The sequence below is a fragment of the Ceratotherium simum genome, chromosome 16, assembly GCF_057802395.1.
Source record: "Ceratotherium simum simum isolate JZ-2026a chromosome 16, ASM5780239v1, whole genome shotgun sequence".
Taxonomy (NCBI): domain Eukaryota; kingdom Metazoa; phylum Chordata; class Mammalia; order Perissodactyla; family Rhinocerotidae; genus Ceratotherium; species Ceratotherium simum.
Window position 1 is genome coordinate 29,292,427 of NC_141915.1, and position 27,825 is coordinate 29,320,251.

Genomic DNA, 27,825 nt, shown 5'->3' on the forward strand with positions numbered 1-27,825 from the left:
CATTAAAGAAATTATCCTGAGCACATTATAAAGATACTATAAAGTATGACTTTGTATCAATAGGATTGTTTTTCTGTGGTTTGTAGAGCCCAGAATTAGTGATTGTTTTAGGCACATACGGTTGGTTCTACTCTTTCTAGGGAAATTGGACAAAATAATTTTTTAAAGAAAATAGTGATATCTAATAAAACATGTTTCTTATCTGATCCAAAAGCAAGTCATCAAAGTGTCCAGTGGACAGCTTTAATATTCTTAAATTATGTGTGTGTCACCGGCATGCAATTCAGGTAGAAATAATCAATCAGATCAAACAATCATTGTAACCTATAAAAATTTGAAAAATGTCGAGAACTTTTGTGAGAATTTCTCCAAAAAGTAAACTAATAGTGATATGATCAAGATGTTGCTCAGACTCATAGAGTTCTTTCTGCAAAACACCTTTCAGACTAAAAACTATCTTGATCACTCATCTTATTCATTAGACTTAGTCACTTTTAGTTGAGTATATGATCCAATCCATGATCAAAGATTAAGATTTTGCACCACTGGAGATGTTTAAAACAAAGACATAAACTTTGAAGGCAATTTAGAAAAGGACAAGAACTAATATTTACTGCATACCTATTTTTATGCCATACAACAAACTTGATGAAAGTGGTATTGTCATCATTTTAAAGATCAGGAAACTTAGGCTTGGGGAGGATAAGTAACTTGTTCGAGGTCACACATTAATTAATGTAGCTAATATTCTACTCATAATCACTCTGTTGATTGTGTCTTTTGATGAGCAAAAGTTTTTAAGTTTGATGTCATCTCATTTGTCTATTTTTGCTTTTGTTGCCTATGCTTTTGGTGTCATATCCAAGAAATCATTACCAAGTCCAATATCATGAAATTTTCCCACTGTTTTCGTCCAGGAATTTTATAGTTTTAGGTTTTACATTTAGGTCTTTATTCCATTTTGAGTTAAATTTTTGTATATGGTGTAAGATAAGGGTTCAACTTCATTCTTTTGCATGTGAATATCCAATTTTCCCAGCACCATTTGTTGAAAAGGCTATCCTTTCCCCATTGAGTGGTCTTGGCATCCTTGTCAAAGATCATCCGTCTGACCACATAAGTGAGGGTGTATTTCTGGTCTCTCTATTCTAGTCCATTGGTCTATTTGTCTGTCTTTATGCCGATACCGTATGATCTCTGTTTAACCACTCAATTCTGCCATTGTAGCACAAAAGCAGCCATAGAGAATATATAAATACATAAATAAATGGTTATGGCTATGTTCCAGTAAAACTTTATTTACAAAGGAGACGCTGGGCGCAGTTTGACCCTGAGGTCATAAGTCGCTGACTGCTCAGTTAGACTAATAGCTTATTTCTGAGCAAATATGGAAGTCAGAAAAGAGTAGAATCACATTTTCAATATACTGAAAGAAAACTGCAATCCTAGAAATCTCTACCCAGCAAAAAGATCCTTCAAGAATGAAGGCAAAATGAAGACATTTTCAGGTAAACACAAAGTTGAGAGCATGTGCCACAGCAGATCAGCACTAAAGGAAATTCTACAGAGTGTTCTCCAGGTAGAAGGAAACTGCAGTAAAGGTATTGATTAATATGGGCTTTGATGAATCAAGGATACATACTGTAGTTTCTAGGGTAATCACCAACATAATAGAAATAATCCAAAAGAAGGCTGGAAAAGGGAGAAGAAAAGAATAAAAAATAAAGAAGACAATGAGAAAACAAATAATAAAATGGTTGACCCAAATTCAACCAATACGACTATGATATGTACAGGTGTACCTCGTTTTATTGCACTTTGCTTTATTGCACTTTGCAGATATTGCATTTTTTACAAAGACCCTCTACCAGCAAAAAGATTACGACTCACTGAAAGCTCAGATGATGGTTAGCATTTTTTAGCAATAAAGTATCTTTTAAGTAAGGTATGTACAATACTTTTTTTAAACATAATGCTATTGCACACTTAATAGGCTACACTGTAATGTAGACGTAACTTGTATATGCACTGGGAAACCAAAACCAAAAAATTTGTGTAACTCACTTTATTTCAGTGGTCTGGAACCGAACCTTCAATATCTCCGATGTATGCCTGTAAATGGTCTTAAAAATTCTAGTTCAAAGGCAGAGATTGCTAGAGTAGATGAAGAGCAAACTCCTCCTATAGGCTGGCTACAGGAAACGTGTAGGTTGAAAGTAAGTGGATGGAAAGAGATATAACATGCAAACAGGAAGCATGAGAAGGCTGGTATGGTTTTTTATTAATATCGGATGAAATAGACTTTAAGACAAAGTATTATAAAGAGGGCCATTTCATAATGATGAACCATTCATCAGGGAGACATATCAACTATAAATGTGTTTTTATGTAAAAATAGACCCTCAAAATACATGAATCAAAAATTGACAAGTTAAAGGGAGAAACAGGCAATTCCTCACTATCATAGGATTTTTAACACTTTTCTCAGCAATTGATAGAATGACTAGACAAAATATCAGTAAAGACATAGTAGATCTGAACAACGTAATCAACCGCCTTGAACTAATTGGCATTTATAGACACTATCCAACAACCGCAGAATGTTAAGTTATTTTCAAGTGCACATAGTACATTCACCAAGATTGGTGATATACTGGGCTGTAAAACGAGTCTCAATAAATTTAAAATAATTGAAATTATACAAAGTGTGTTCTCTGAATACAACAGAATTAAGTTAGAAATCAGTAACAATAAAGTAACTAGGACAACCTCAAATATCTGAAAATAAAGCGACATACTTATAAATAATTCATGAGTCAAAGACAAAAATCACAAGGAGAATTAGAAAATATTTTGAACTGAGTGACAATAAAAATACATCAAAGTTTGTGTGATGAAGCTAAAGCAGGATTAGAATGAAATGTATACCTTTAAATGCTAATATTAGAAAAGAAGTAAAAATCTAAAATCAGTGACCTGAGGTTTCACCATAAGAAACTAGAAAAAGAAGAGGAAAATAAACTCAAAGTAAATATTAGGAAAGAAATAATAAAAATAAGGGTAGAGGGGACCGGCCCAGTGGCGTAGTGATTAAGTTCGTGCTCTCTGTTACAGTGGCCCAGGGTTTGCAGCTTCAGATACCAGGATTCGCAGGACTTACACACTGCTCATCGAGCCATGCTGTGGAGGTTCCCATATACAAAATAAAGGAAGATGGACACAGATGTTAGGTCAGGGCTAATCTTCCTCCTCAAAAAGAGGGGGATTGGCAATGGATGTTAGCTCAGAGCCAGTCTTCCTCACAAAAAAAAAATGAGTAGAAATCAATGAAATAGAAAATAGACAATTGAGAAAATTAACAAATATAAAACTGGCTCTTTGAAAAGATCAACAAAGTTGACAAACCTCTAGCTAGACTGATCAAGAAAAAGGAGAACACAAATCATAACTATCAAGAATGAAAAAGATTATCACCTCACACTCTATAGGTATTATCTATTATGTCTATTATCACCTCAATATCTACAGATATTAAAAGGATATTAAGAGAATGCTATGGACAATCATGTCAATGAACACAACAAATATTGAATAAATGGAATAGACTCATTTCTTCAAAAATACAACTTGCCAGAATTCACAAAAGAATAACCAAATGAATAGCTTTACATCTATTAAAGAATTTGAATTGGCTATCAAAAACTCAAAAGAAGAAAGAAAATTATAAACCAATAATCCTCATAAATATAAATGCAAAAATTGTTAACAAAATAGTAGTAAATTGAATCCAGCAATATTTAAAAAGGATAATACACCACAACCAAGTAGAGTTTGTTTCAGGAATGCAAGGCTTGATTGATTTTCAAATGTTAAACAATGTCATTCAACATATTAATAGAATAAGGAGAAAAACTATGATGATTTCTGTAGATGCAGGGAAAGCACTTGACAACATTCAGCACTCCTTCATAATAAAAACTCTCAACAAAGTAGGAATAGTAGAAAATTCCTCAAACTGATAAAGAGCATCTATAAAATATATGTAGCGAAGATCATAATTAATGGTGAAAGACTAAGCTGTTTACCCCAGAGATTGGGAACTCGGTAAGGATGCCCACTTTCACCACTTGTATTCAATATTGTACTGGCAGGCCTAGCCATTACAATAGGCAAGAAAAAGAAATAAAAGTCATAAAGATTGGGAAGGAAGAAGTAAAACTGTATTTGCAGATGATATGATCATTTATGTAAAAAAATATAGGGAATCTACAAAACAACTACCAGAACAAATAAATGAATTTAGCAAGGTTGCAAGACATAAGGTTAATATACAAAAATCAATTGTATTTTTATAAACTAGCAGCACACAATTTTAGTTGCACACAATTTTAGTTGGAAAATGAAATTTAAAAAAAACCCAAACATTTACAATAGGACTAAAGTCATAAGATACCTAGGAATAAATTGAACAAAGAATGTCTAAGACCTCTATACTGAGAACTACAAATTTTGCTAAAAGAAATTAAAGAAGACATTAATAAATGGAAGATATGCCATGTTCATTGATAAGAAGACTCAATATTGATAAAGTGACGGTTCTCCCCAAGTTGATCTATAAATTCAATGCAATCCCAATCAAAATTCCAGTAGACTTTTTTTTTTTTTTTACTGACAAGCTGATTCTGAAATTTAAAAGAAAAGGCAAAAGACATAAAGTAACCAAAGCAATTTTTAAAAACAGAAAGTTGGAGGAGATTTAACCTGGTTTCAAGACTTACCGTAAAGCTACATTAATCAAAATAGTTTGGTATTGGTGAAAAGGTAGATATATAGATGAATGAAACAAAATAGAGAGTCCAGAAATAGATCCACACATATCTGGTCAATTGATTTTCACCAAAGGTGCCAAAGAATGCAGTGGAGAAAGGAAAGTCTTTTCAACAAAAATTAACATTGACCCATACCTCACACCATACATAAAAATTAACTCAAAATGAATTACAGACCTAAATATAAAACCTAAAACTATAAAACTACTTGAAAAAAATAAGAGAAAAGCTATGCTACTTTGGGGTGGGCAAAGGTTTCTTAGAACACAAGCAGCATGGTCAATAAAGGAAAAATTCATAAATGAGATTTCATCAAAATTTAAAACTTTTGGGGCTGGCCCGTGGCATAGTGGTTAAGTTCAGCATGCTCCACTTTGGCAGCCCGGGTTTGCGAGTTTGGATCCCGGGAGCAGACCTGTACCACTTGTCACCCATGCTGTGGTGGCGACCCACATTCAAAATAGAGGAAGATTGGCACAGAGGTTAGCTCAGGGCTAATCTTCCTCAAGCAAAAAGAGGAAGTTTGGCAACAGATGTTAGCTCAGGGTGAATTTTCCTCAGGAAAAAAAAAAGAGAGAGAGAGAGAGAATGCTACAATAAATGTGAAATATGTAAAAAAAAATTTTTTTAACTTTTGCTCTTTGAAAGATACTATTCAGAAAATGAAAAGGCAAGCCCAAGGCTAGGAGAAAATACTGACAACACATATATCGGAAAAAAGGACATATCTAGACTGTAAAAAGAGCTCTTACAATGTGATTCAAAAATGGGGGAAGATATGAACAGACATTTCACAAAAGAAGATGTACAGATGGCCAATAAGCACATGAAAAGATGTTTAACATGTTTAATCATCAGGGAAGTCAGATTAAAACTACATGAGATAATCACTACACACCAATTAGCGTGGCTAAAATTTTTTTTAAAGAAGAAAACATGACCATACGAAGTGTTGATGAGGCAACAAGAACTCTCATACACTGCTAGTGGGAGTTAAAAATAGTATAACCACTCTTGAAAACAGTTTGGCAGTTGGCAGTTTCATAGAATTTAAGTTAAACATACACCTACCACCCAACCCAGCCACGTCCACAGAAAGACTTACACACAAATGTACATAGCAGGTTTATTTGTAATAGCTAAACAAACAACCCTAGTAACAACTACAAATGTCCATCAAAAGGTGAATGGATATACAAATTACAGTATATCCATACAGTAGAATACTATTCAGCAATAAAAAGGAACACAATATTGATATACACAAATCATTACGTGGAAGTGGTCCTTGGAGAATGTGCATTTCTTTGGGGTGATCCAGTTTTTCTTGCCTGCTTCCTGCTAGAGTGGATCTAAAGGGTCTGAGGATTACTTTAGAGGCTGAACAATCACACATCTTAGCAGGTCCGGCTTGTTATTTCTCTGGGATTTCAGTTCTTTTAAAAAAAACTTGGGGGCCGGCCTGGTGGTGTAGCGGTTAAGTGCGTGCGCTCCACTGTGGTGGCCTGGGGTTCGGATCCCGGGCGCACACCAACGCACCGCTTATCAAGCCATGCTGTGGCGGCGTCCCATATAAAGCAGAGGAAGATGGGCATGGATGTTAGCCCAGAGCCAGTCTTCCTCAGCAAAAAGAGGAAGATTGGCAACAGATGTTAGCTCAGGGCTAATCTTCCTCACACACACACACACAAAAACAATTTGGTAGACTTCTGGTTTGTTTGCTTTTGGTCATTCCAAATATGGATTATAACAGATCTCATTTAGGTAGTTTTTAAGCCTGAAAAGTCTGGTATTTGATTTACTATCTGTACTTGCTCATTGCCTTCCCTCAACCTAATGGCACTTATATTGAGATCATCTGAAAGAATGGATTTGGGAGCCAGCCCTGATGGCCTAGTGGTTAAAGTTTGGCGTGCTCGGCTTTGGTGGCCAGGGTTCAGTTCCTAGCGCAGAACCACACCACTCGTCTGTCAGTGGCCATTCTGTAATGGCGGCTCACGTAGAAGAACTAGAAGGACTTAGAACTAGAATAAACAACTATGTACTGGGGCTTTGGGGAGGTAAAGAAAAAAGAAAAAGAGGAAGATTGGCAACAGATGTTAGCTCAGGGTGAATCTTTCCCAGCAAAAAAAAAACAAAAAAACTCTCCATTGATTTAAAAAAAAAAAAGACTGGGGTTGGGTTTCGGAAGATAACCCCCTAAATCTGGATCTTTGCCATAGAGCTCTCTCCCGCTGTCTATCAGAGGTACTTGAGAAAAGCTTGAGGCCCTCTTTAGAGGCACCTCTTACTGCTGCTTCACATTGGGATATTGGAGCAGTTGGATACATAACCCAAATTACTGAACCCTAGAAATATTCCTTTCCATCTCTAGTTGCACACTGGCTACCTCTAGCCTGAGTTCATCTCTCTCTTTTTTTTTTTTTTAGGAAGATTGGCCGTGAGCTAACATCTGTTGCCAATCTTCCTCCTTTTTTCCTTTTTTATTCCCAAAGCCCCAGTAGATACTTGTATGTCATAGTTGTACATCCTTCTAGTTGCTCTATGTGGGACACCACCTCAGCATAGCTTGATGAGTGGTGCATAGGTCTGCGCCCAGGATCTGAACCTGCGAACCCTGGGCTGCCGAAGTGGAGCATGTGAACTTAACCACTACACCACCAGGCCAACCCTTTCATCTCTTGTTTCAGGGCTTTGCTGAATGGATCAAGAAACAGCCAACACATTGTGAATTTTGTCAGCCTTTCCGCCTATCTTTACATGCTCACTTGGCATGTGGTCTGCCTTCTAGGGCACCACTGACAAGGATTTTACCAAATGTTTAGCCATGGATTACAAAGATCACCAGCATTCTAGTCTGCTTTGTCCTAACCACTTGCTCTCTGACTGCTAAGCCAATACCACGTATTTGAAAATGAATTCTAGCAGCACCTCACTTCTAGATTCCAAATTCTATATTAGTCCACATATAAGTTAGGCTACTGTAACAGACAAAACAAAACACCAGTGGCTTAAACAATTTAGAAGTTTATTTTCCCCTCATGATTCAGTGTGAAAGTAAGCTTTCCAGAGTCGATGTGGCAGCTTCACGTCTCTCTGCTAGCCCTCAGGTGTTGCCTGGTTAAAGATGGCTCACCGCTATATCCATGTCAGGTAGCAGGCTGCTGTAAATAGCCCTTCGTTTTATGAGCATAATCATCACTTATGCTCACATCACTTTCACCAGAACTTGGTCACACAATCAAACTAGCTGCAGGGGAGCTTGGAAATATAGTCTTTAGCTGCGGACCATTTGCCTATTTAAATAATATCATGATTTTTTTTTTTAATGAGATTTTTTTTTTTGAGGAAGACTGGCCCTGAGCTAACATCTGTTGCCAATCTTACCCTTTTTTCTCCCCAAAGCCCCAGTACATAGTTGTGTATCACATAGTTGTGTATCATAGTTGTAGAGTTGTAGCTCTTCTGTGTAGGATGCCACCTCAGCATGGCTTGATGAGCGGTGAGTAGGTCCGTGCCCAGGATCCGAACTGGTGAACCCTGGCCCGTTGAAGCGGAACGCACGAACTCAACTGCTGTGCCACAGGGCCGGCCCCTAATACCATGATTTAAAGGAAGAATAAATATTAGTGGACAACTAGAAGTCTCTGTTACGTGGATTAAGAGAAAATATTTACAACACAAAATATAAAGCATTGTATTCATAATACATAAAAGCTCGTACAAATTGATAAGAAAAAGGCAACCCAATAAAAAGAAAGTGATATTAATATGCAGTTTAGAAGAAATACAAACGACCAATAAATGTATAGAAAGATGTTGAACCCCTTAGAGAAATCAGTAATCAGAGAAATGCAAATTAAATCAACCCCCAAAATTTTTTCTTGCCAATTTGATTGGCAAAACTTAAAACTATTGATAATATCCAGGTTTGATAAAGGTGTAGGGAAAAAGGGACCTCTTATACACTGTGATTGGATTGTAAATTTGTATAGCTTTTTGGAGGGCAATTTGGCATTATTTGTAAATAACTAAAATGCTCATGTGCTTTACTTAGGAATTCCACTCCTAGGAATCCCTCCTACAGAGTTCACTATAGTGTTATTTATAATAGTAAAAATTTGGAAAAAGCATAAATGCCTGACGATAGAGAACTAGATAAATTATGATAAATCCATGTAATAAAATACTATGCAACCATCTAAGAAAATAAAGTAGCTTGATCTGTTACCTGGAAAGATAGTGAGAGTTCATAATATGTTAAGTGAATGAAGCAAGTATGCAGCACAATATGTCAAGGACAACTCCCTTTCTAGAAAGAAAAAAAGACAGAAAAATATATACTGTATAATTATAGGAAAAAGTCTGGAAATATATGATAAAACTGATACATATAACAGTGGTTACCTCTGGGAAAGTAGAATTGGAGGTGTAGAGAGTTATTTTTTTACTTCAATTTGTGTATGACTGTACATAATGGTGGGATTATGGGAGATTTTCACTCCCTTTTTGTATTTTTCTAGATTTTTAAAATTGAAAAAAAATCCAAAAGTACTGAAAATAGTTTACTTTAAAGTGTTCCTATAGTATGAACAGAAAATCCTCAAAATAATAGGAATGAGTGATTTAAAGAATGTTTTTAAAAAAATATTTATATCCCAGATAGTAACCTGACTTTTGAGATTTGGATGTGATTGACTCAAGCTAACTTTATCCCAAACCAAAAATGCCTGTTCAAGATTTCTGAGAATTTCTAGGGCTTACAGTGGCTTTTATTTTTGAGTTTCTGCTTCTGCTTAATTCCATTTTCATCCATTTCTCACTTCCTAAATCTGTTCTGTCCGGTCTGCTCCACGCGATACCACATGCAGAGCTTAGCCTGCTTCCTTTGATTTCTTCCCTCCCCCAAGCATTTACATTAGGCATTTGTATGTGTAGCACACTTTTCTGAAGATTTGGGGAGATAGAAAGGGTTTGCATTTAAAATATTGCAAATAATTTTAAATGGAATGTTAGTCATCCTTCTTTTTAAAAGGCCTTCAGTCACTTTACCACTCTCTCCCCTTTCCTTGTCATTAGTCAATATGGCCTCCTGCCATGTTGCCATCTTCCCTTGTACTAACACTATCCCTTCCCTTCTCTGGTCACTTTTCTTTCTGTTCTTTCCCCAGGCCCTGAATTCTGTGTCTTTCTCAGGCAGAGGAGGTTAGCTCTCTCTTCTATTTCCTAATGTCCTTGAGGCCTCATCTTCCCCAACCAAAACAACCTGTCAAGATAGATTCCTCAACAAAGACAGTTACCTCCCCAAGAGGAACTCTGGTGCCTGCTGTTAAAATAATAATTTCCTCTCTTTTACTACATATTATGCTTATAAGTGTAACTGATAAAATAATTAGCACATTAATTATCTGTATTAACTCTTCCTGTTATTTGTTTTTTTTCCCCCCTAAGAAAAGCCTTATCCTTTGGTCAGTAGTATTGATAGATGAGTGTTAATTGACCTTGGCTTCCTGCTGTGAAACAAGTGTTGTGAAATACTGGCATTATTATGACATCTAATAACATTTTCATTTTAATAGGGGCAGGGAGCAAATGACTTAGGCTTAAGCTAGAACCTCTTTGCTAAAAAGTTAACTTTTGTAATGGAAGTGTAAGCAGAAATACAATTCATCAAGTTGCAAATTATTCCTTGATAGAACTTAGCCTAACAGTTGGTCTATGAAAACATCGCTATAAAGTCCTGTGGCGTTAAGAGACCTTGACCAAAGTCAATGTAAGATTTATATACTATCTTTTAGAGGCAGTGCTACATAGTAGATAGGAAGGAAGCTTTTGGTAGTAGAAAAACTTAAATTAAAATCTGGATTCTGCCATTTACTATGGTTATCTTGAACATATTTACTGAGCCTCAGTTTCTTCATTTGTAAAGTGAAGATAATAATGATATAAAACATATAACTGGCTTAGTATGGTGCCTGGTACATAATAAATAGTACATGGTAGCAGTAGAATTTTAGCAATAATTATTCTTTTCATAATACCTATTATTCTTATGTTTATTCCTGTTAAATACTTTTCAAATGACTGGTCTCACTTTAAATTCACGTGGGCTCCCAGTGTTGCCAGCAAACATATAATATTTTCCTAGTCAGCACACTCCCCATTTTCCAAAGCCACTCTATCATATCTTTTTTCCTCTCTGCTCCAGCTTCCAACACCCCTCCTCTCTTTTCATTCTCAACTATGACCTTGTTTCTTATTTTACTGAGAAAATAGAAGCAGCTAGACGAGAACTTTCATATCTTTCCACCAACAAATCTATCAGTCTACCTCCAGTTGTAACCCTACACTGTTTTTCCCTCTATTACAGTCCTTCCATTTGTGTACAGAATCCTATCCCCTTTTGTGTACTTACAGATTTAGCACTTACAATTATCTCTCCTTACTCTTCAATAATCACATTTTACCTTTTATGTTAGATAATTCCCCTCAGCATACAAACATCCCATCGTAGGTTCTATGTTAAAAGAAATTCCTTTCACCTTTCCTTCATTCATATTTCCATCCAGCTACTACTCCATTTTTCTGTTCCCCTTAGAGAAAAGCTCCTTGAAAGCATATCCTTATCTCAACCAGGTTTGCCACTCAACTGAAACTGCTCTTGTCAAGGTTTCCAATGACTGCTACGTTGCCAAATCCAGTGGTCAGTTCTCAGTCCCCATTTTACAGTACCTACCTCAGCAGCATTTGAACAGACTACTTCAACCTTCCTGAAGTACTTTCTTCACTTGGCTTCTGGAACATCACTCTTTCCTGGTTTTCCTTCAACCTCACTGGCCACTCTGGAGTTTCTTTTACTGAATCTTCTTTATCTTCCCTGACTTCTAAATACTGATGAGTCCCAGAAGTCAATTCTTGGACCTCTTTTCTTCTCTCTCTATTCAATTCCTAGGTAATCTCAACCAGTCTCATTGGTTTTATCATCATCTCTATAGTGATGACTACTAAATTTATATCTTATCTCAATTTTCTCTGAACTCCAGACTTGCATACCTTATTGCTTATGCTACGTCTTTGGCTGACTAATAGGTGTCCCAAACTTAATATATTCCATGCTTTCCCCAAATATTTCCATGCTTTTACTTATTTCAGGAAATAGTACTTCTGGTCACCTCTAGTCAACCAGAAATCTTGGAGTCTTCCTTGACTCTCTTCTCTCACATCCCACATCCAACCCATTAGCAAATCCTATCAGCTCTGTCTCAGTGTAGATACAGAATCTGACCATTTCTCATCCCCTTTACATGCTGTCACCATGGTCCAGGCCACTACCATCTCTTGCCTAGGTGACTACAATAGCTTCTTAACTGATCTTCCTGCTTCCACTGTTGGCTCCTATGGTCTTTTCTCCACACAGCAATCAGAGTGATCCTTTTAAAACATTAATTACTTATCTGTTTAAATTTTTCCAATGGCTTTCCATCACATTTAGAATAAAATCTAAAAATCTTTACTGTGATCTCCAAGATGCTGAATGATTTGGGTCCTGGCAACTGCTCTGACTTCATCTCCTGCCAACTTCTATCTCCCTCATCTATTCCAGCCACAGCAGCCTCTTCACTATTCTTTGAACACCTTAAGCATAATCCTGCCTTCACACTTGCTGCTCTCTCTGCCTGAAATGTTCCTCACCCAGATATTCACATGGCTTGCTCCTTCATTTCATTCAGTTCTCTACTCAAATGCTAGCTCATCATAGAAACCTTTCTGACCATGCTATCTGAAATAGCACCCTATTCCCCATGTCCTGCTTTCCTTCAGTCTCTATTCTTTATCCTCTTTTGTTTTTCTTTTGTAGTGCTTATCACTACTTGACATTTTCTAATTTATTGTTTTTCTCCCCTTGTAGAATGTTAGTTCCATGAGAAACAAAACAAGGACTTTGTTTTGTTCATTGCTGTTTCTCCAGCACCTGGAATATTACCTGTGGCACTTGATGTTTGTTGAATGAATGAAGGAAAATTGCTTTTTCCTCCATCAGATATACTCATATCATACTGATATACCTAGGAGTGGAATTGCTGGGTCATATGGTAATTCTGTGTTTAACTGTTCAGAAACTGCCAAACTATTTTCCATAATAGCTGAACCATTTTACATTCCCACCAGTAATGTACAGGGTTCCCATTTTTCCACATCCTTGCTAACACTTGTTATTTTCCACTTTTTATTATTGTTATAGCCATCCTAGTAGATGAGAAATGGTATCTCATTGTGGTTTTGATTGCATTTCCCTAATGACTAAATGTTGAGCATCTTTTCCTGTGCTTGTTGGCCATTTGTATATCTTCTTTGGAGAAAAGATAATTTTTTGACAACTATTATAACAATATTCTATTTGAAAATCTTCTCCTGTTTTGGTTAAATTTCTCTTGATTATAGCCCTAGTGTGTGCTATTAGAACAGGAGTTGATAAGTTATGGCTTGTGGACCAAATCTAGCTCACTGCCTATTTTTATATAGCCTGCAAGCTAAGCATGGTTTTTACATTTTAAATGGTTGGAGGGAAAATTAAAAGAAGAATATTTTGTGCCACATGAAAATGATTACGAAATTCAAATTTCAGTGTCCATAAATAAAGTGTAATTGGAGCACACAGCCACACCCATTCATTTACATTTTATCTGTGGCTGCTTTCACACTGCAACGGCAGAGTTGAGCAGTTGCAATAGAGACCATGTGGCCCATAAATGAATAATAGTAAGTAAATAAAAAATATTTACTATCTGGCTCTTTACAGAAGAAGTTTGCCTACTCTGTGTCTTACTCTGTTAGGGCTGCTATGACAAAAATAGCATACAATAGGTGGCTTATAAACAACAGAAATTTATTTCTCACAGTTCTGAAGGCTGCGAAGTCCAAGATCAAGGCGCCAACACATTCAGTGTCTGGTGAGAGCTTGCTTCCTAGTTCATAGATGGCCATCTTCTTGCTGTGTCCTCACATGGCAGAAGGGATAGGGATGAGAGAGCTCTCTGGGATCTCTTTTATAAGGCACTAATCTCATTCATAAGGGCTCCACTCTCATGACCTAATCACCTCCCAAAGGTCCCACCTTCTAACACCATCACATTGGGGGTTAAGTTTCAACATGTGAATTTTGGGAAGACACAAACATTCAGTCTATTGCACCCTGTACTAGAAAGGCCTTGTTGTTAGCTTCTGATCTTTTCACTGCCCTGAGCATTGATGACCAGAGAAGCCCTAAGAGAGTAAGGAGGTACTTGTGGGGAAGACTCAAAATAGACTCAAAATTATCTTGTAGATAATCAAATGTTTTTTATTTTGATAGATATTAAACTTCAAGATTAAAGTATTAATAATAGGAACCAAATGTAAAATTCCTCAAGTATCACTTAAATTTCAACTGTCACTGTCATTAGGAGTATCTCCCCTCAATAAGGTTCCAACTCCTACAATACATTATTTATGGTAAAAAATAAGAGAATTTCATGAAATTACCTCTAAAGACTCCTTTGGCCCCAAATTCTGAAACACTATAATTCTAACATTAACTGTTGGAATGTCATTATGTTGCTGAATATCCCATTGAGCAGGGGCATCCTATATTCTAGAACTTATCAGTGCCCTTCTGTAACTGAATTATTTTGAAAATTTGTCTGCCCTTTTTAAGTAGGGACATCTTCTCACACTTCAAGCTTTCTTTGAATTTTTTTTGAATAAGAGACTTCAAGTTGATTAGGTATCCAGATTGTATTGATTCAATAGATGTGTTAAAAGGAGGCTGTTAATCACAGTCATGCCATGCTGTGTGTAGGCCTTTTGAGCACATGTTGACTTAAGGAAATACCTTTTGGATCAAAAATACCAAGCGGTAAAGAAAATTATACTCAATCATGTTCCTCCAATTTCTATAGTGATATTACCCTAAACTGAATGTACCCAAATATTAATCTTACTGTGGAAGCTACACTCTCTTATGTTCTCATGGAATATTTACTTTATAGTTAAGGGAAGCTGAATGTTTAAGAGCAAAGTTCAATTCATTCCAAAAGAAAGGATTCTCATTTTGTAGCTATTGGATTATGGATGAGATCTCATGAAGGTAATAGCCCCAAAACCCTAGAGGGTGCTCTCAGGAGGAATTAACATTCCCAAACAAGTAGATACAATGCTCTTGTCCCCCAAGGCCTTTCAGCTCTCAAACCAACTCAGCTCTTGTGGTTCCCAAATACTTATCTTCTCCAATGAGTATGCAAGATTCTCTTCTGAATGGAGTTATGTAAACCTCTGGTAGCACCAGGCTAGTCTATGTCTTTTTGTATTTTTATTGGTCTCTAGATGCTAACTTTTTGATTGGCTTCTTTGTTAATGAAGGAAGCTCACTTTAATAAAATTATGATGTTTAGATGCTTGTTGTTAGAAGCTGTGTGCCAAATGCTACCTTAAAGCCCAATCATTAAGATTAAGAGGTTTGTTGCTCACACTACTATCCATAATTCATTCTGAGGCTGTTACAGAGCCATACAGGCTATTGTTATTTTAAACATGCCTATCTGTGATATGTTCTTGTCTATTATTTGAACCTGTCAATATGCTAAAGTCTTAATAAGCAATTAAATAAATGACATTTGTTCACTGAAAAAAAAAAGGGTTTGTGTCTTTTGTTCTTCAGTCTACCTCCCCATGTGAAATCTGTAGTCGATTCAATAGTCTTTACCTTTGTCATTGTCAAGAATTCTTACTCTCCTTTCAGAGTTGGGTTACAACTGGGTCTATTCATATTCCAAAATCTTATTTTAGTATTTTCTATTACCATATGGCCTGTCCCTCTTGTTCTGATAGGGAGCTGAGGTGTTTAGAGAATGATCATAATTAGGTGTTACTGCTTCTCCATCTTTTGGTCAGCTTTTAAAAATCCTGATGCCTATGTTGAACTCCATACCAATTAAATCAAAATGTAAGAGGGTAGGAGCCCTAGATATCAGTATTTTTTTAAAGATCCCCAGGTGATTCCAATGTGCAGCAAGGTTTAGAAACCACTGGATTTACTTATTAGCCATATAGCTTAGAGGTTCTTCCTCCCAGTATCTATTTACTCCTAAGGATTAATTAGATGACCTTATAATAATGCATTTTAGTTACTTGAAAAAAAGATGTTATATAAATATGAGATATTACTGTTATTATGACTGTTATTATTTAGATTGTAAAGAAGCCATTTTTGTGGTAAAATATACATAAAAAATTTACCCTTTTGGGCCGGCCCCGTGGCTTAGTGGTTAAGTGCGCGCGCTCCGCTACTGGCGGCCCGGGTTTGGATCCCGGGCGCGCACCGACGCACCGCTTCTCCGGCCATGCTGAGGCCGTGTCCCACGTACAGCAACTGGAAGGATGTGCAACTATGACATACAACTATCTACTGGGGCTTTGGGGGAAAAAAAAAAGGAGGAGGATTGGCAATAGATGTTAGCTCAGGGCTGGTCTTCCTCAGCAAACAGAGGAGGATTAGCATGGATGTTAGCTCAAGGCTGATCTTCCTCACAAAAAAAAAAAAAAATTTACCCTTTTAACCATTTTTAAGTGTACAGTTCAGTGGCATTAAGTACGTTAATACCATCACCACCATCCATCTCCAGAACTTTTTCATCTTCCCAAACTGAAACTCCGTATCCATTACACAATAACTCCCTTCCCTGCAGCCCCTGGCAACCACCATTCTGCTTTCTGTCTCTATAAATTTACTACTCTAGGTACTTTGTATGAGTGGAATCATATAGTGTTTGTCCTTTTTGTGACGGACTTTTTTCAATTAGCATAATGTCTTCAACATTCATCCATATTGTAGCATGTGTCAGAATTTTCTTCCTTTTTAAGGCTAAATGCAGGTATGTACCACATTTTCTTTATCCATTCATCTGTTGATGGACACTTAGATTGCTTCCACCTTTTGGCTATTGTGAATAATAGTGCTATGATCATGGATGTTCAAGAAGCCAACTTTAAGTGATAAACTGGTGGTCTGTTCTGCCTGTACAAGATGTTCATCTGGATAAATTGCTTGTTATTTATGAATGGGTTGTAGTGTAGTTCACCAGATGCATGAGTACCTGCCTGTAGTGTGACTGGTCTACCTTTTATAAAATATGGCAAAAATTAGGTATTCTTGCAGATGCTTTCTAGATTTTCGCAAAGGTGGTAGTAGAATTATTGTATTGAATCAGCTCTCTTGCCCAGGCTGTGGATCAATCCCACAGAGTCTGTGTTCTACAAATACAGTGACAAAAGTCTCTATATGTCTAGAATGAAATAAAGGACTCCTGCTGTCTAGTTTAACTCTAAATGCTACTAGGGCAAAATTGTCAGCTTAAAAACCAACCTAAAAAGGCTTCTTGGTCATGTTGCTTTAGAAATGGTAAAATAATTAGATTGAATCTAGAAGCCGTATTAGGATCCTTTTACTTCTGCTTGTGTCACTCAGGCCATTTAACTCTATTTCTATACATGGTCTTAGCTTTTTGTGTTACAGTACCTGAGCTGAGAGGTCACTTTTTTACTTCTTTCCATTCGTAATGAGCCACTCTTTGTTACTTGACCTCCGGGAAGGGTATGCTTTCTTTTTTACAGAGGGTTCAGCTAGGTATTTTTACAAAAGATCAGCTATATTAGTCAATAAGTGGAAGTTTTATGGAGGCGATCAACTTTGGAAAAGTAGTGATTACTTATTTTAACACTATTTCTGAAAGCATTGCTTTTTCATATTTCCACAACCCACCCACCTATCCTTATAGCATTGAAGAAATAAATTTTAATTTGTGTGTGTGTATTTCACTTTGATACTTTTTGTTAATTTTTCACTTATAATAAAAGGCATTTGAAAAGAGGCTTGGCCATATCACTGAAAGGATAGAAACTTTAAACTTTGTTGGTCTCTTTGGGTTAACAACTGAACTGTATCTGTGTTGTTTAGAGGTAAGGGAATGCCCTAAAGTTGAGAATCTGATGAAATAATATAATTTCAGAACCAATTACAGGTGAAACATGAGTGACTTGTTCTTCTTGTCTGAAGACTTGTCTGTGGAACTCTACAGTCTGAGAGGCTAAGAGTGAGTAAACAAACCTTCTTTCTTTCTAGATCTTCATCTGCTGGTGGACGTGGCCTGCAAGCAGGAGCACTTTCCAAAGGAGGAAGAATTAAAAGAGTGAGGAATGGATGACAAATGTGACATTGTGCACTAGCTGTAGCTGGAGGCAGACTAGCCTTGCACATGACACACTGTTGGGATTTTTTTCAGTTCTGTTAAGGGAAAAAAAGTATTTTTGTTTTGGTAATTGAGAATTTTGTTAATTGAGAATTGGGAATTTGGTATTTTGTACAGCTATTCATTTCAAATTATTTACCTTGACAAACTACTAAACATCTAGCAGTCATTTTTTTTTGCTGCCCAGATCCCTTTCAAATGAAAAGTCCTGGCCTTCTGTACTGTCAAGAAGCTTCTAAAAACTGCTGCATCTATGGTACTGGAAAATAATCTGTGTGTGTGTGCTGCTTTGTCGTCTTGCTGCTCTCAAACTGTACTCAGCACAACTCCAGTGGGGAGTTCAGTCTATCTGTTTCAAGTCACAGTGTGATCCTTTTAGAGAAGATTGTGTGAGAAACAAAGGCATTTGAGGTCACCAAGATCACAGGTCTAAATGGGTCAGGAATTCCAGGGAAGAACCTCTGAGAAAGAGCTAATTTTCTAAGTGATTAACCAGGAAATGCTCTTACTTCCTAACCCAGCATTCTGTTTCAAGAGCAAGGCATCCGGACGTGGACCATCCATTACACTTAACAGCCCCTGATTCTTTTATATTAATGGGAGCATTCTATTTTCATTCTTTCTTTAATTTTACTGATACATTATCATAAATGGTAAGAAGGTTTTGTTAATATATCACTTATTTAAGTGTCTTCTAAAGAAAAATATTTAACTTGTTTAATATAATTGTATTTATAAATGCTGGTAGATTTAAGAATTTTAAAGCTTTATATTTTTATTAGTATTACAGGATAGAAGGATAAAGAATGCATGTGTAATATTTTTATTTTGAAGGGGGAATGTACAATGTGTGAACAAAAACATTAAGAGATTTAAGACAGTGTTTTCTTATTTTAGATTTTTACATTCAGTAGGTATAAATTCTCATCTATGTAAGATATTGTGTGCAAATTTTGGGAGAAACTGATTAGTAGTCGTTTAACAGGAGCTATACTTCTGATATTTTTAATTGTTTATGTCTGGTTTAAGCTGCTGAGAGAATTTTGGATAGTGGGATAGACTATAGCATTTTTATCTTATCCCCTCTATAGGAGTCTAAATTCGAGTAGTAGGATTGTGGGACTGGTTTTTAGGAACGGTATCTTGGATGTCTGTTTCCCAGTGGTTGAGCCCTTGTTTGTTCACCCAATGACAGCAAGAAACTTTCTGATTTAAAGTCTTTTAAATTGACTAGAACTGTCTTATTGGATTCTGTTTCATTTTTCCTAATAAGCACTGCAGAAACAAAAAGAAAGCCTAGGAATATGAAACTAATTAAAAAGAAAAGGCACGTAGTGATATGATATAAGTACTATGCTAGCCATTGTGGGTGTAACAGTTCATTTCATAAATTGTGTTGTGCCTTCCCAATGATGTCAAACCCTAGAAGTGTTACAGAGATAGTAGTTTTTTGGAAAACAGTGAGCTTTATATTGGTCTGCAGTGACTCAGTTTAGATATGAAAGTAGGTTCCAAAAAGTGACCTGTTTGGTTCATCTGTTTAGACTAGTTGATGCCCATGTGATGGGCATTTATTCATATTTATTAGCAAGGTTTAAAAGATGAACAGATTATCAAGACTCCTACATCTTTTGGCCAGACTGTGTATTTTGGATACCCAATTTCCAAATGAAGGAACTTTGCCTTTTCTCAGTCATGTTGAAAAGCTGATATACTGTGTAGGTGATATTCCTTCCCTTAAATATGCCTTTCTTAGCTTTGTATATGTTGAAAAAGATATCTTTTGAGAAACATGTATCAAGCAGGAACCTTGGCATGGATTTGATTTCAGTGGTTTTAAGTCTTAATTAATGAAATGTCTTTATCAGCTTTCCAAACTTTTAAAATATAGGAATACAACAGACCAAGGAGCTGGATCTCCTGCTTTACTCACATGCCTGCTACCTATCAGCTAAAGCTGTCATCACTGACTTGGGCAAAATGGCAAAAGATAAAATAAAATCTTTGTGTGAATTAACCAGTAGGGTCTGACACATACTAACAAAGTTCCTGACCAGCACCTCAGTATTTTAGCACCTTAAGCACAATAAATTTCAATCAGTCAATAAAGTGAGTGTTTCAACTAGACATGTCTTGCTTGTTTTTACTGTTTGGTGATCAATAGAAATCTCAGTCAGGGGCCGGCCCGGTGGTGCAAGTGGTTAAGTGCGTGTACTCCGCTGCAGTGGCCCGGGGTTCGCAGGTTTGGATCCCGGGCGTGCACCAACGCACTGCTTGGCAAGCCACGCTGTGGCGGCGTCCCATATAAAGTAGAGGAAGATGGGCATGGATGTTAGCCCAGGGCCAGTCTTCCACAGCAAAAAAGAGGAGGATTGGCATTGGATGTTAGCTCAGGGCTGGTCTTCCTCACAAAAAAAAAAAAAAAAAAGACATCTCAGTCATCATGACTGTTAGTCATAACAGTAAAGTTCTAAAGAGAATGTACTCTGTTTCTCAAAGAATCTGACTTATTAAAAAAAAGTGTCCTGGCCTTTTTTTACATTTGCATTTGAATAGAGATCAAATCTTTGAAATGCCGTTAAGGATAAGGACAATTCTTAGACATGTTTATAGAAACCCAGTGTTTTGGAAAAGGATGAATGGTCTTCAGTAACTTTAGTCAATCCAGATGTGAAAGTAGATCCTGAAGGGTGATCTGTCTCATGTGTAAGATTAGGTAGTAGATGTCAGTGAGATGGGCATTTCATTACCATAGTGATGGCACTTTATGACATCTCTGTGGAAGTTGCGGTATATCAACCCCTGAGGAGTAACTCTAAAAACTTTGAAGCTGGAGAATAATTTCTCTGGCTTGTCAATTCTGGTGGCCTAAATAAACATAGTATATCAGTGAACTAAACTACCTAGAGCTGTTTGGTTTGATCCTGAGTATCTCAAAGCACCCAGATTCAGGATACATATTATCATCATTCCCAGATCTCAGAGTTTCCTCAAAAGAGGGCATCCACATCTATATTTCTATATATTTCAACTAAATGTATGTATTAACTCTTAGGTTTGGCTCTCTTAATTCCTTTGCAAGTTTCAAGCAATAAGTGAGGCAAAGTCCATTGGTAGGTTACTTTTTGTTTAGTTTAATTTTAAAGATATTTTTCCATATATCAGATATATAATATATATTTAGCATTATTTATGCAAAAGTTTATTTATTACATAGTATACATAAAATAAAAATATAAAACCATAGCAGATTTAATAAAATTCTCTCTAAAAGAATTAGATCTATTCCTATTCTTCAGGAAAGGAGCTATAAAAAATCTATACTTGCATTATGTTCTTAAGGTCCAACCAATAAAGAAAAAGTGCAAATTAAGAGTTTACTTTAGGGCCCAGGCCAGTGGCGTAGTGGTTAAGTTCGCGCGCTCCACTTCGTCAGCCTGGGGTTCACTGGTTCGGATCCTGGGTGTGGACCTAGGCACCGCTAATCAAGCCATGCTGAGGCAGTGTCCACACAGAGCAACTAGAAGGATGCACAATTATGTAGATGATGTACAACTATCTACTGGGGCTTTGGGGAGAAAAAGGAAAAAAAGAGGAAGATTGGCAACAGATGTTAACTCAGGGTCACTCTTCCTCAAAAAAAAAAAGAATTTACTTTAGAGTTTATGTCTGTGCTGTAGGTTAGTTATTAGGCCTAAAATGCCAAAACCATCCCCATAAGCCTTCTTTAGGGAAAAAATGCTCAAGGTGAATAGACCACTCATACTTTTTGCTTTCAGAGGCATTATATCATTTAATCTTTACAACAAAACTGCAATGTAATTATTATTATCCACATTTTACAGATGATCAATTTGTACAATTCATTTGTACAATTAAAAAAATTTTTTTAATTTTATGTGCTTCTTACCGCAATTTAAGCACATGACATAAATCTTGACCATTTTTAAGTGTACAGTTTGGTAGTGGTAACCACATTCACATTGTTGTACATTTGTGCAATTTAGAAAGATTATTGGCAGCAGGTCAAAAACAAAATGTTTGGCCACAGTCAAATATAGTCTGGTAATTTGAAAATTCAAATTTTAGAAACACATAATAGAAGCTTTTCATCACTTCACTGATGACAAAATTACTAGGAAGGTTATAGTTCATGAATGTGGTAATGAGCCAAAAATTAGTTTTCTTTTTGCCTATACTCTTCTCATTAAGCATATATATTTTACCCCTTTGCTTGTATTTATGACATAGACTTACTTGCAATCTTACATTGAGGGCATAGGTCTGGTGCATAGTATTATTTCACCTCCCAAAGATGTAAGCAGAAAATAACAGATTCTACTATTCTGACATCAACCTGATCTGAAAGCTCCATACAGGCATAGTTTAGAAAAGAGCTACTGAATTTAAATTAGTAAGAGTTGAGGAAAAACTATGCGTAAAATGGACAAGAGTTCTTGCGAGAGCAGCAGACATAAGACAGCAATAAATTAGTATTACAGCACAGGATCACTTTATTCTGGCTTTGTGCCATTTATAGACACTAAAACCTGGAAAGAGCAGAAATCCCTTTGAACTTATATTTGCAAAACCTTGTGTCCATTCTTTTATCTTCTGAGTTTCCTTTATTTATTTCTCTTTATTTCCTCATACCACTGTCTATGCTCTCTTGGGTACAGAATCAGCTTAGATATCTGTTTGAGTGGCCCTGATTTACATGTGGCAGTTTGCTTACCCAGAGAAAGGTATTGAGGGTTGAATAGAATGCAGTTTGGCTGTAGCTCAATAGAGGGAGTAGAGGAGCTGAGAGAGAAGCGAGAGCAAAAGAACGCGTCTGGCTAGGTAAGTGTGCGCGCACCCAAGCCCGTGCCCTAGCCCGCCAGGAGGAGGAGGGGCGGGAGGCGGAGTGGACGCCTCTAGCTGCTCCCCCCTCACTTTGTGTCAGCAGGTAGAGAGCGTGATTGCAGTCCCAGGGGAGGGAGTCAGAGCTAGAACACCAATTACAAACCACAGGCTTCCTCCTCTAAGGAGTTGATCCAGAATTGTCTTTCTGGAAGGGAAGCACTCGAATCCTTCCGAACTTTCCAAGTCCATCCATGATTCAGAGATATTGCCTTCTCCCTTTGGGATTTTCTGTGTTCCTGGTAGTGAATTGTTGCTGATGTATTTGCTACTTTGCTTCTTTTCTCTTTCAAGATTTGATCATTTTATATGCTGATCGGGGAGAAAAAGAACTTTTGTTAGAAAGGAAATTTCAGAAATGATTCTGGATCCTCTATAAGTGTTTTTAGAGTTCTTGGGGACAGTAGCTCTAACCTTGGAGTAAGTTTCTGCCTTTGACCTGCATGGATTATTTTTTCAGGCTGCGGAATTTCTCGGCACCTACCTGCAGTGTGGGGCACTTGGTTTGGTTGCAGAGTAAGAAGGTGGAAGAATGAGCTGTACTTGGTTAAGCAGTTCAAACCTTTTTTGAGCAGGATCTATAAAAGCATAATTGAATTTGTTTCACCCCCGTGGATTCCAGTGGGCCTGGCAGCGCAACAGGTTTGCAGATTTCTTTTGAAATTCTTTTTTTTTTTTTCTCCCTCTGCCTCAGCAAAAGAAAAGAATCTATATAACAGGTTCATGTTCAATTGCTTGGCTTTTCAGCACTTATTCTGAAGACTTTATATGATTTTTTAACTAGACCTCTGAACACAGCAGGCTTTGTGGTTGAAGTGCATTTATATTTACTTAAGGGTGCACATTGTAAAATCTTAGAATAAGATTTTGTTCGTACAAAGACTCAAATTCTCAAGTGTGCCTAGAAATAGCACAGATCTACTGTACTCAGGCTTATTTTTACTTTTTCAGGGTGTTCTGCTTAGAGCCTGTAGACTAATCACCTCTCTACTCCCCTATCTTTTATTCCCCACCCCCTCAAGGAATTTGAAAACGTGTTAGGAATAGTCCTTTGTTTTACTTATGAACCTAGAAAATTACAGATTGTAAGAGCTGGATAATAAAGTAGTTTCCAAAAGCATCTCATGGGAAATCAAAGTGCTTGACATTCTCATGCAGGAGAATAAAAGCTGGAATCCCTAAGAGTGAAAGGAAAATAAAGACAGAAATATGCATTTTAACTGAGAAAAATAATTGGAAAACTGCCCTTTTCAAATATTCTTCTAATTTTGAAAGTTGGAAAAGGTTGTGATGCTCAGGATTATCTTGTAATGTGTGAAAATATATAAATTAACACCTAATTTATAGGCAAATTTAGATAGGACATTAAGAAAATTATAGTATATTTAAGTTCATGGAAAGTGTTATAAATTCAATGGGCCTAGAACTTTGGCTCCACCAAAATACAGTTTAATGTGGAATATTTTATGAGTACATGTTGTAGCATCTTTGGATATCTCTCAAGGGTAGCCTGAAATATTGTTCCCTCTTCTTCCCTGTTAAAAAAAAATTCTCCTGTGATTTGACAAATTTTGTGACTTAAAAAGGACCATCTCTTCATTTTCTGAGCTGGGGTTTTGCACTCTCACCTTCGATGCATGGCCTTGGTGGTCTACTTTGCCTTATTTTGTTCATTAACATTGGGTTCAGTGGCTCGGCAACTTGATGCATATGGAAGACCAGCACCAAGTGATCTGACATAATAAAAATTCAGGATGTGACATTCAACCTCAAGCAAAGTTGGAAATTCCATAGAGAAGTGGTGATATCTGTGCTAATCATAGTGAAGATGGGAGAAAATGACATACCTGCAGCAGAAGTGGGCTGAAAACACCCTCTTCCCTGCCAGATCAGGAATGCCACCTGTTCTTGGAAATATGCTTTAGAGAAAGGAAGGGCCAAAACTACAACTTGGCTTTCTGAAACTGAAGCATAAATTCTGTTTTCCTCCATTTGTCTGGATCTGAGAACCTGCATTTGGTATTAGCTAGTGAAGCAGTATGTATGGCCGAAGTGCATTGCTGCAGCTGGTAGCATGAGTGTTGGCCACCAGCTGCAGCTGGCTGCCCTCTGGCCCTGGCTGCTGATGGCTACCCTGCAGGCAGGCTTTGGACGCACAGGACTGGTACTGGCAGCAGCGGTGGAGTCTGAAAGATCAGCAGAGCAGAAAGCTATCATCAGAGTGATCCCCTTGAAAATGGACCCCACAGGAAAACTGAATCTCACTTTGGAAGGTGTGTTTGCTGGTGTTGCTGAAATAACTCCAGCAGAAGGAAAACTAATGCAGGTAAGGATAACTTTAATAATTTCCCTTTCCATCTGTTTGAAATATGCCTTTCTTCTTTTGTCTCCCAAACCAAGTACCATATAAGGGCTTCTGCTGCTTAGTTTTCTATTTGTTCCATCTTTTAAGGATATTGCTTTATTGGTATTCTAAAGCAAATTATTAATTTATACTCGAGAAGAAACATATAAATCCTATATTTTAGAAGATCATCTGCTTATATTTAACTCTGGTATTACATTGTCTTTTTAGATACGCATAATAAGACCTTTCTTTGCAAGTGATATATTCTGGACACTATTTTTTGAGAAATGAAATCTGTGGGCTTATATTTAATTGACCTGACGGTTATACTTTATACACTGTTTAAATTTGAAGTGATCGCTAAGGAGGTTGATTTTAGTGATCAGCAGCACCCTGAAGTCTAGAATGCTCTTGGAGCATATTTGATCACTGTGTCACTTTTAAAATTCAGTCAAGCTTGAATGCTGCGGCTGGCTTCATACCACGTGTGGCACCCTATTGCTAAGCCCAAAATGGAGAGGACTGGATTACAAAATGGACACAAGGTGTAAACTTGCCTCCTGATCACTTTGGTGTTGTCTACACATAATTTTATTATTTTCAAAAATTTTTAATTTAACGTCTGTTTTTTATTGACATACAGAGTTTTTCAGACACAGTTTCTTAGGCTTTCAGGGTGTGAATTTTGCCTATAACTCATTCATAGCCTACTCTTTATGTGTTGAATTTACGAACTGACTGGGGCCGTAGCATTTTGTAGACTAACTGCTCATTCCCCACGCTAAGGATAGAGCCTAGAGGGCTGTACCTTTTTAATGTGGCATTCTGGTGTCTTATTCCATAAAATTATGTTGCTTATTGATTAAAATTCATTTTATAAAAGGACACTTCTTGCTGTAGCTCTTGGATACAGCTTAAAGTGTTGTTAAATATGATTTATCTCAGCACCCAAGCTCAGATTTTTATTTTGTGATATGACCAGAACCAGATTATTATATGAATTTAAATTTTTGTCTACTTAGAGAAAGAAGGTAAGAAAAATTTAGTAAATTATAGAACTCTCTTTTCCAAATACAAATTTTTACCTATTTGATTTAGTGGTTCTTCACGATCACTTCCTAGGCAATATTTTGAAGCTGAGATAAGTGAAGTGGAAGAAGAATTGGGTGAAATGGAAGGCATGGCTATTTAGAAAAATAAATAGGCAAAAAAGAATGTATCTGGAAAAAATGGCATAAGAGTTTTTGAATAAGAGTCCATTCATTTAATTTGAACTCTAGGATGGAATGAGGAATATTTAAAAGTTGAAATCGTAAGTCATTTTGAATACAATTGGAAAGGAAACTTACTTCCTTAATACCCTTGAAGCATGAGGTATGTGCTCCATTTAAATTTTTTATCCTGAGTAACTTTATTATAGAATCATATTTTGATATCTCTGAGGAGGTTTGATATCATTGGGAACCATACTAAGCTTTATGCCTTGTTAATATCCTGTGGCCACATGTTCAACGGGTTAATTATATGCTGCAGAGTGTCCTCTTTTATTTTAAATTTGTTATCTTCTATTATCATAAAGCTCTACATAAAGTTTCTGTGTATTCATAAAGGAAAAGGTATATAAGAGGCACTAGCTGGCATTCTCTTTGCCATTCATTATTTTGTCAATCTTTATCATAGCTTCTCTTATTCTGCCCTTTTTCTCACTCTGGTAAATCTTGCTAATCTTTTTTTTTTTTTTTTTAACTATTAACTTTGAGCCTATCAGTATGCTTTAAGTATCATTTCTTTACTTTTGAAGAGGGAATTTCATTGTGTCTGTTATTTAGCAAGGCCTGTCAGGCTTCACAGTAGATAGTTTGAGTCGTTGGCAGTTTTCGGTCATTCTTCTCCTTTTCTGTCCACATAAGCTTCTTCTAGGTCGTTAATAAATTTGTACACTAACCTAGTATTAATCTTTGGAGACTTTCAGTGTTGGTTCTGGTTTATTGTCTATTAATCAATTTTTAATCCACAATAGTTACTAAACTTTCTTAATTATCTCTTATGAGAGACTTGATTTAAAAAAAACAAAAACAACCTTTTGAGTGATATGCCTCAGTTCTTCTTTATCCACTATTTGATTAATTCTTTCAAAGAACTCTGGTGGGTTAGGGACACATGGTTTACACTTCTAGAATCCCTGCTGCTTGTTCCTTATCAGCTTACACTGCAACTCAGGTTTACACAACTGTGGGTAACCAAGCCTTCCATTTGGCTGAAGTTCTGTTTCTCGCTCCTAGAGTTGTGCTTTGCTGCTCTTTAGCTTTCTTGGTGGGTAGCTGTGCCCTGGTGTGACAAATCTAAAGGCGGTCTTCTCTGCTGGCTTTGAGGAATCTTGGCTAATTCTGTGTATCCTTCTACCTATGAATTATTCTAGCTACCTGTCATGTTTGATTGTCTTCAAAGATGCAGTCAGGTCTTT

The 27,825-nt window shown here is 36.7% G+C and overlaps 2 protein-coding genes across 2 annotated transcripts in view; both read left to right on the forward strand.

Moving 5' to 3' along the window:
- Positions 1 to 18,056, forward strand: part of HSF5 (heat shock transcription factor 5) — a 38,571-nt gene extending 20,515 nt beyond the window's left edge. The window contains exon 6 of the mRNA XM_004434893.2: positions 17,986 to 18,056. Coding sequence (XP_004434950.2) covers positions 17,986 to 18,056 — 71 coding nt within the window. The remainder of the gene's footprint in view (positions 1 to 17,985) is intronic.
- Positions 18,057 to 23,106: 5,050 nt separating this feature from the next.
- The window catches only part of RNF43 (ring finger protein 43), a 61,172-nt gene continuing 56,453 nt past the window's right edge, over positions 23,107 to 27,825 (forward strand). The window contains exon 1 of the mRNA XM_014790874.2: positions 23,107 to 25,340. Within this exon, the coding sequence (XP_014646360.1) occupies positions 25,089 to 25,340 (252 nt within the window). The 5' untranslated portion in view covers positions 23,107 to 25,088. The remainder of the gene's footprint in view (positions 25,341 to 27,825) is intronic.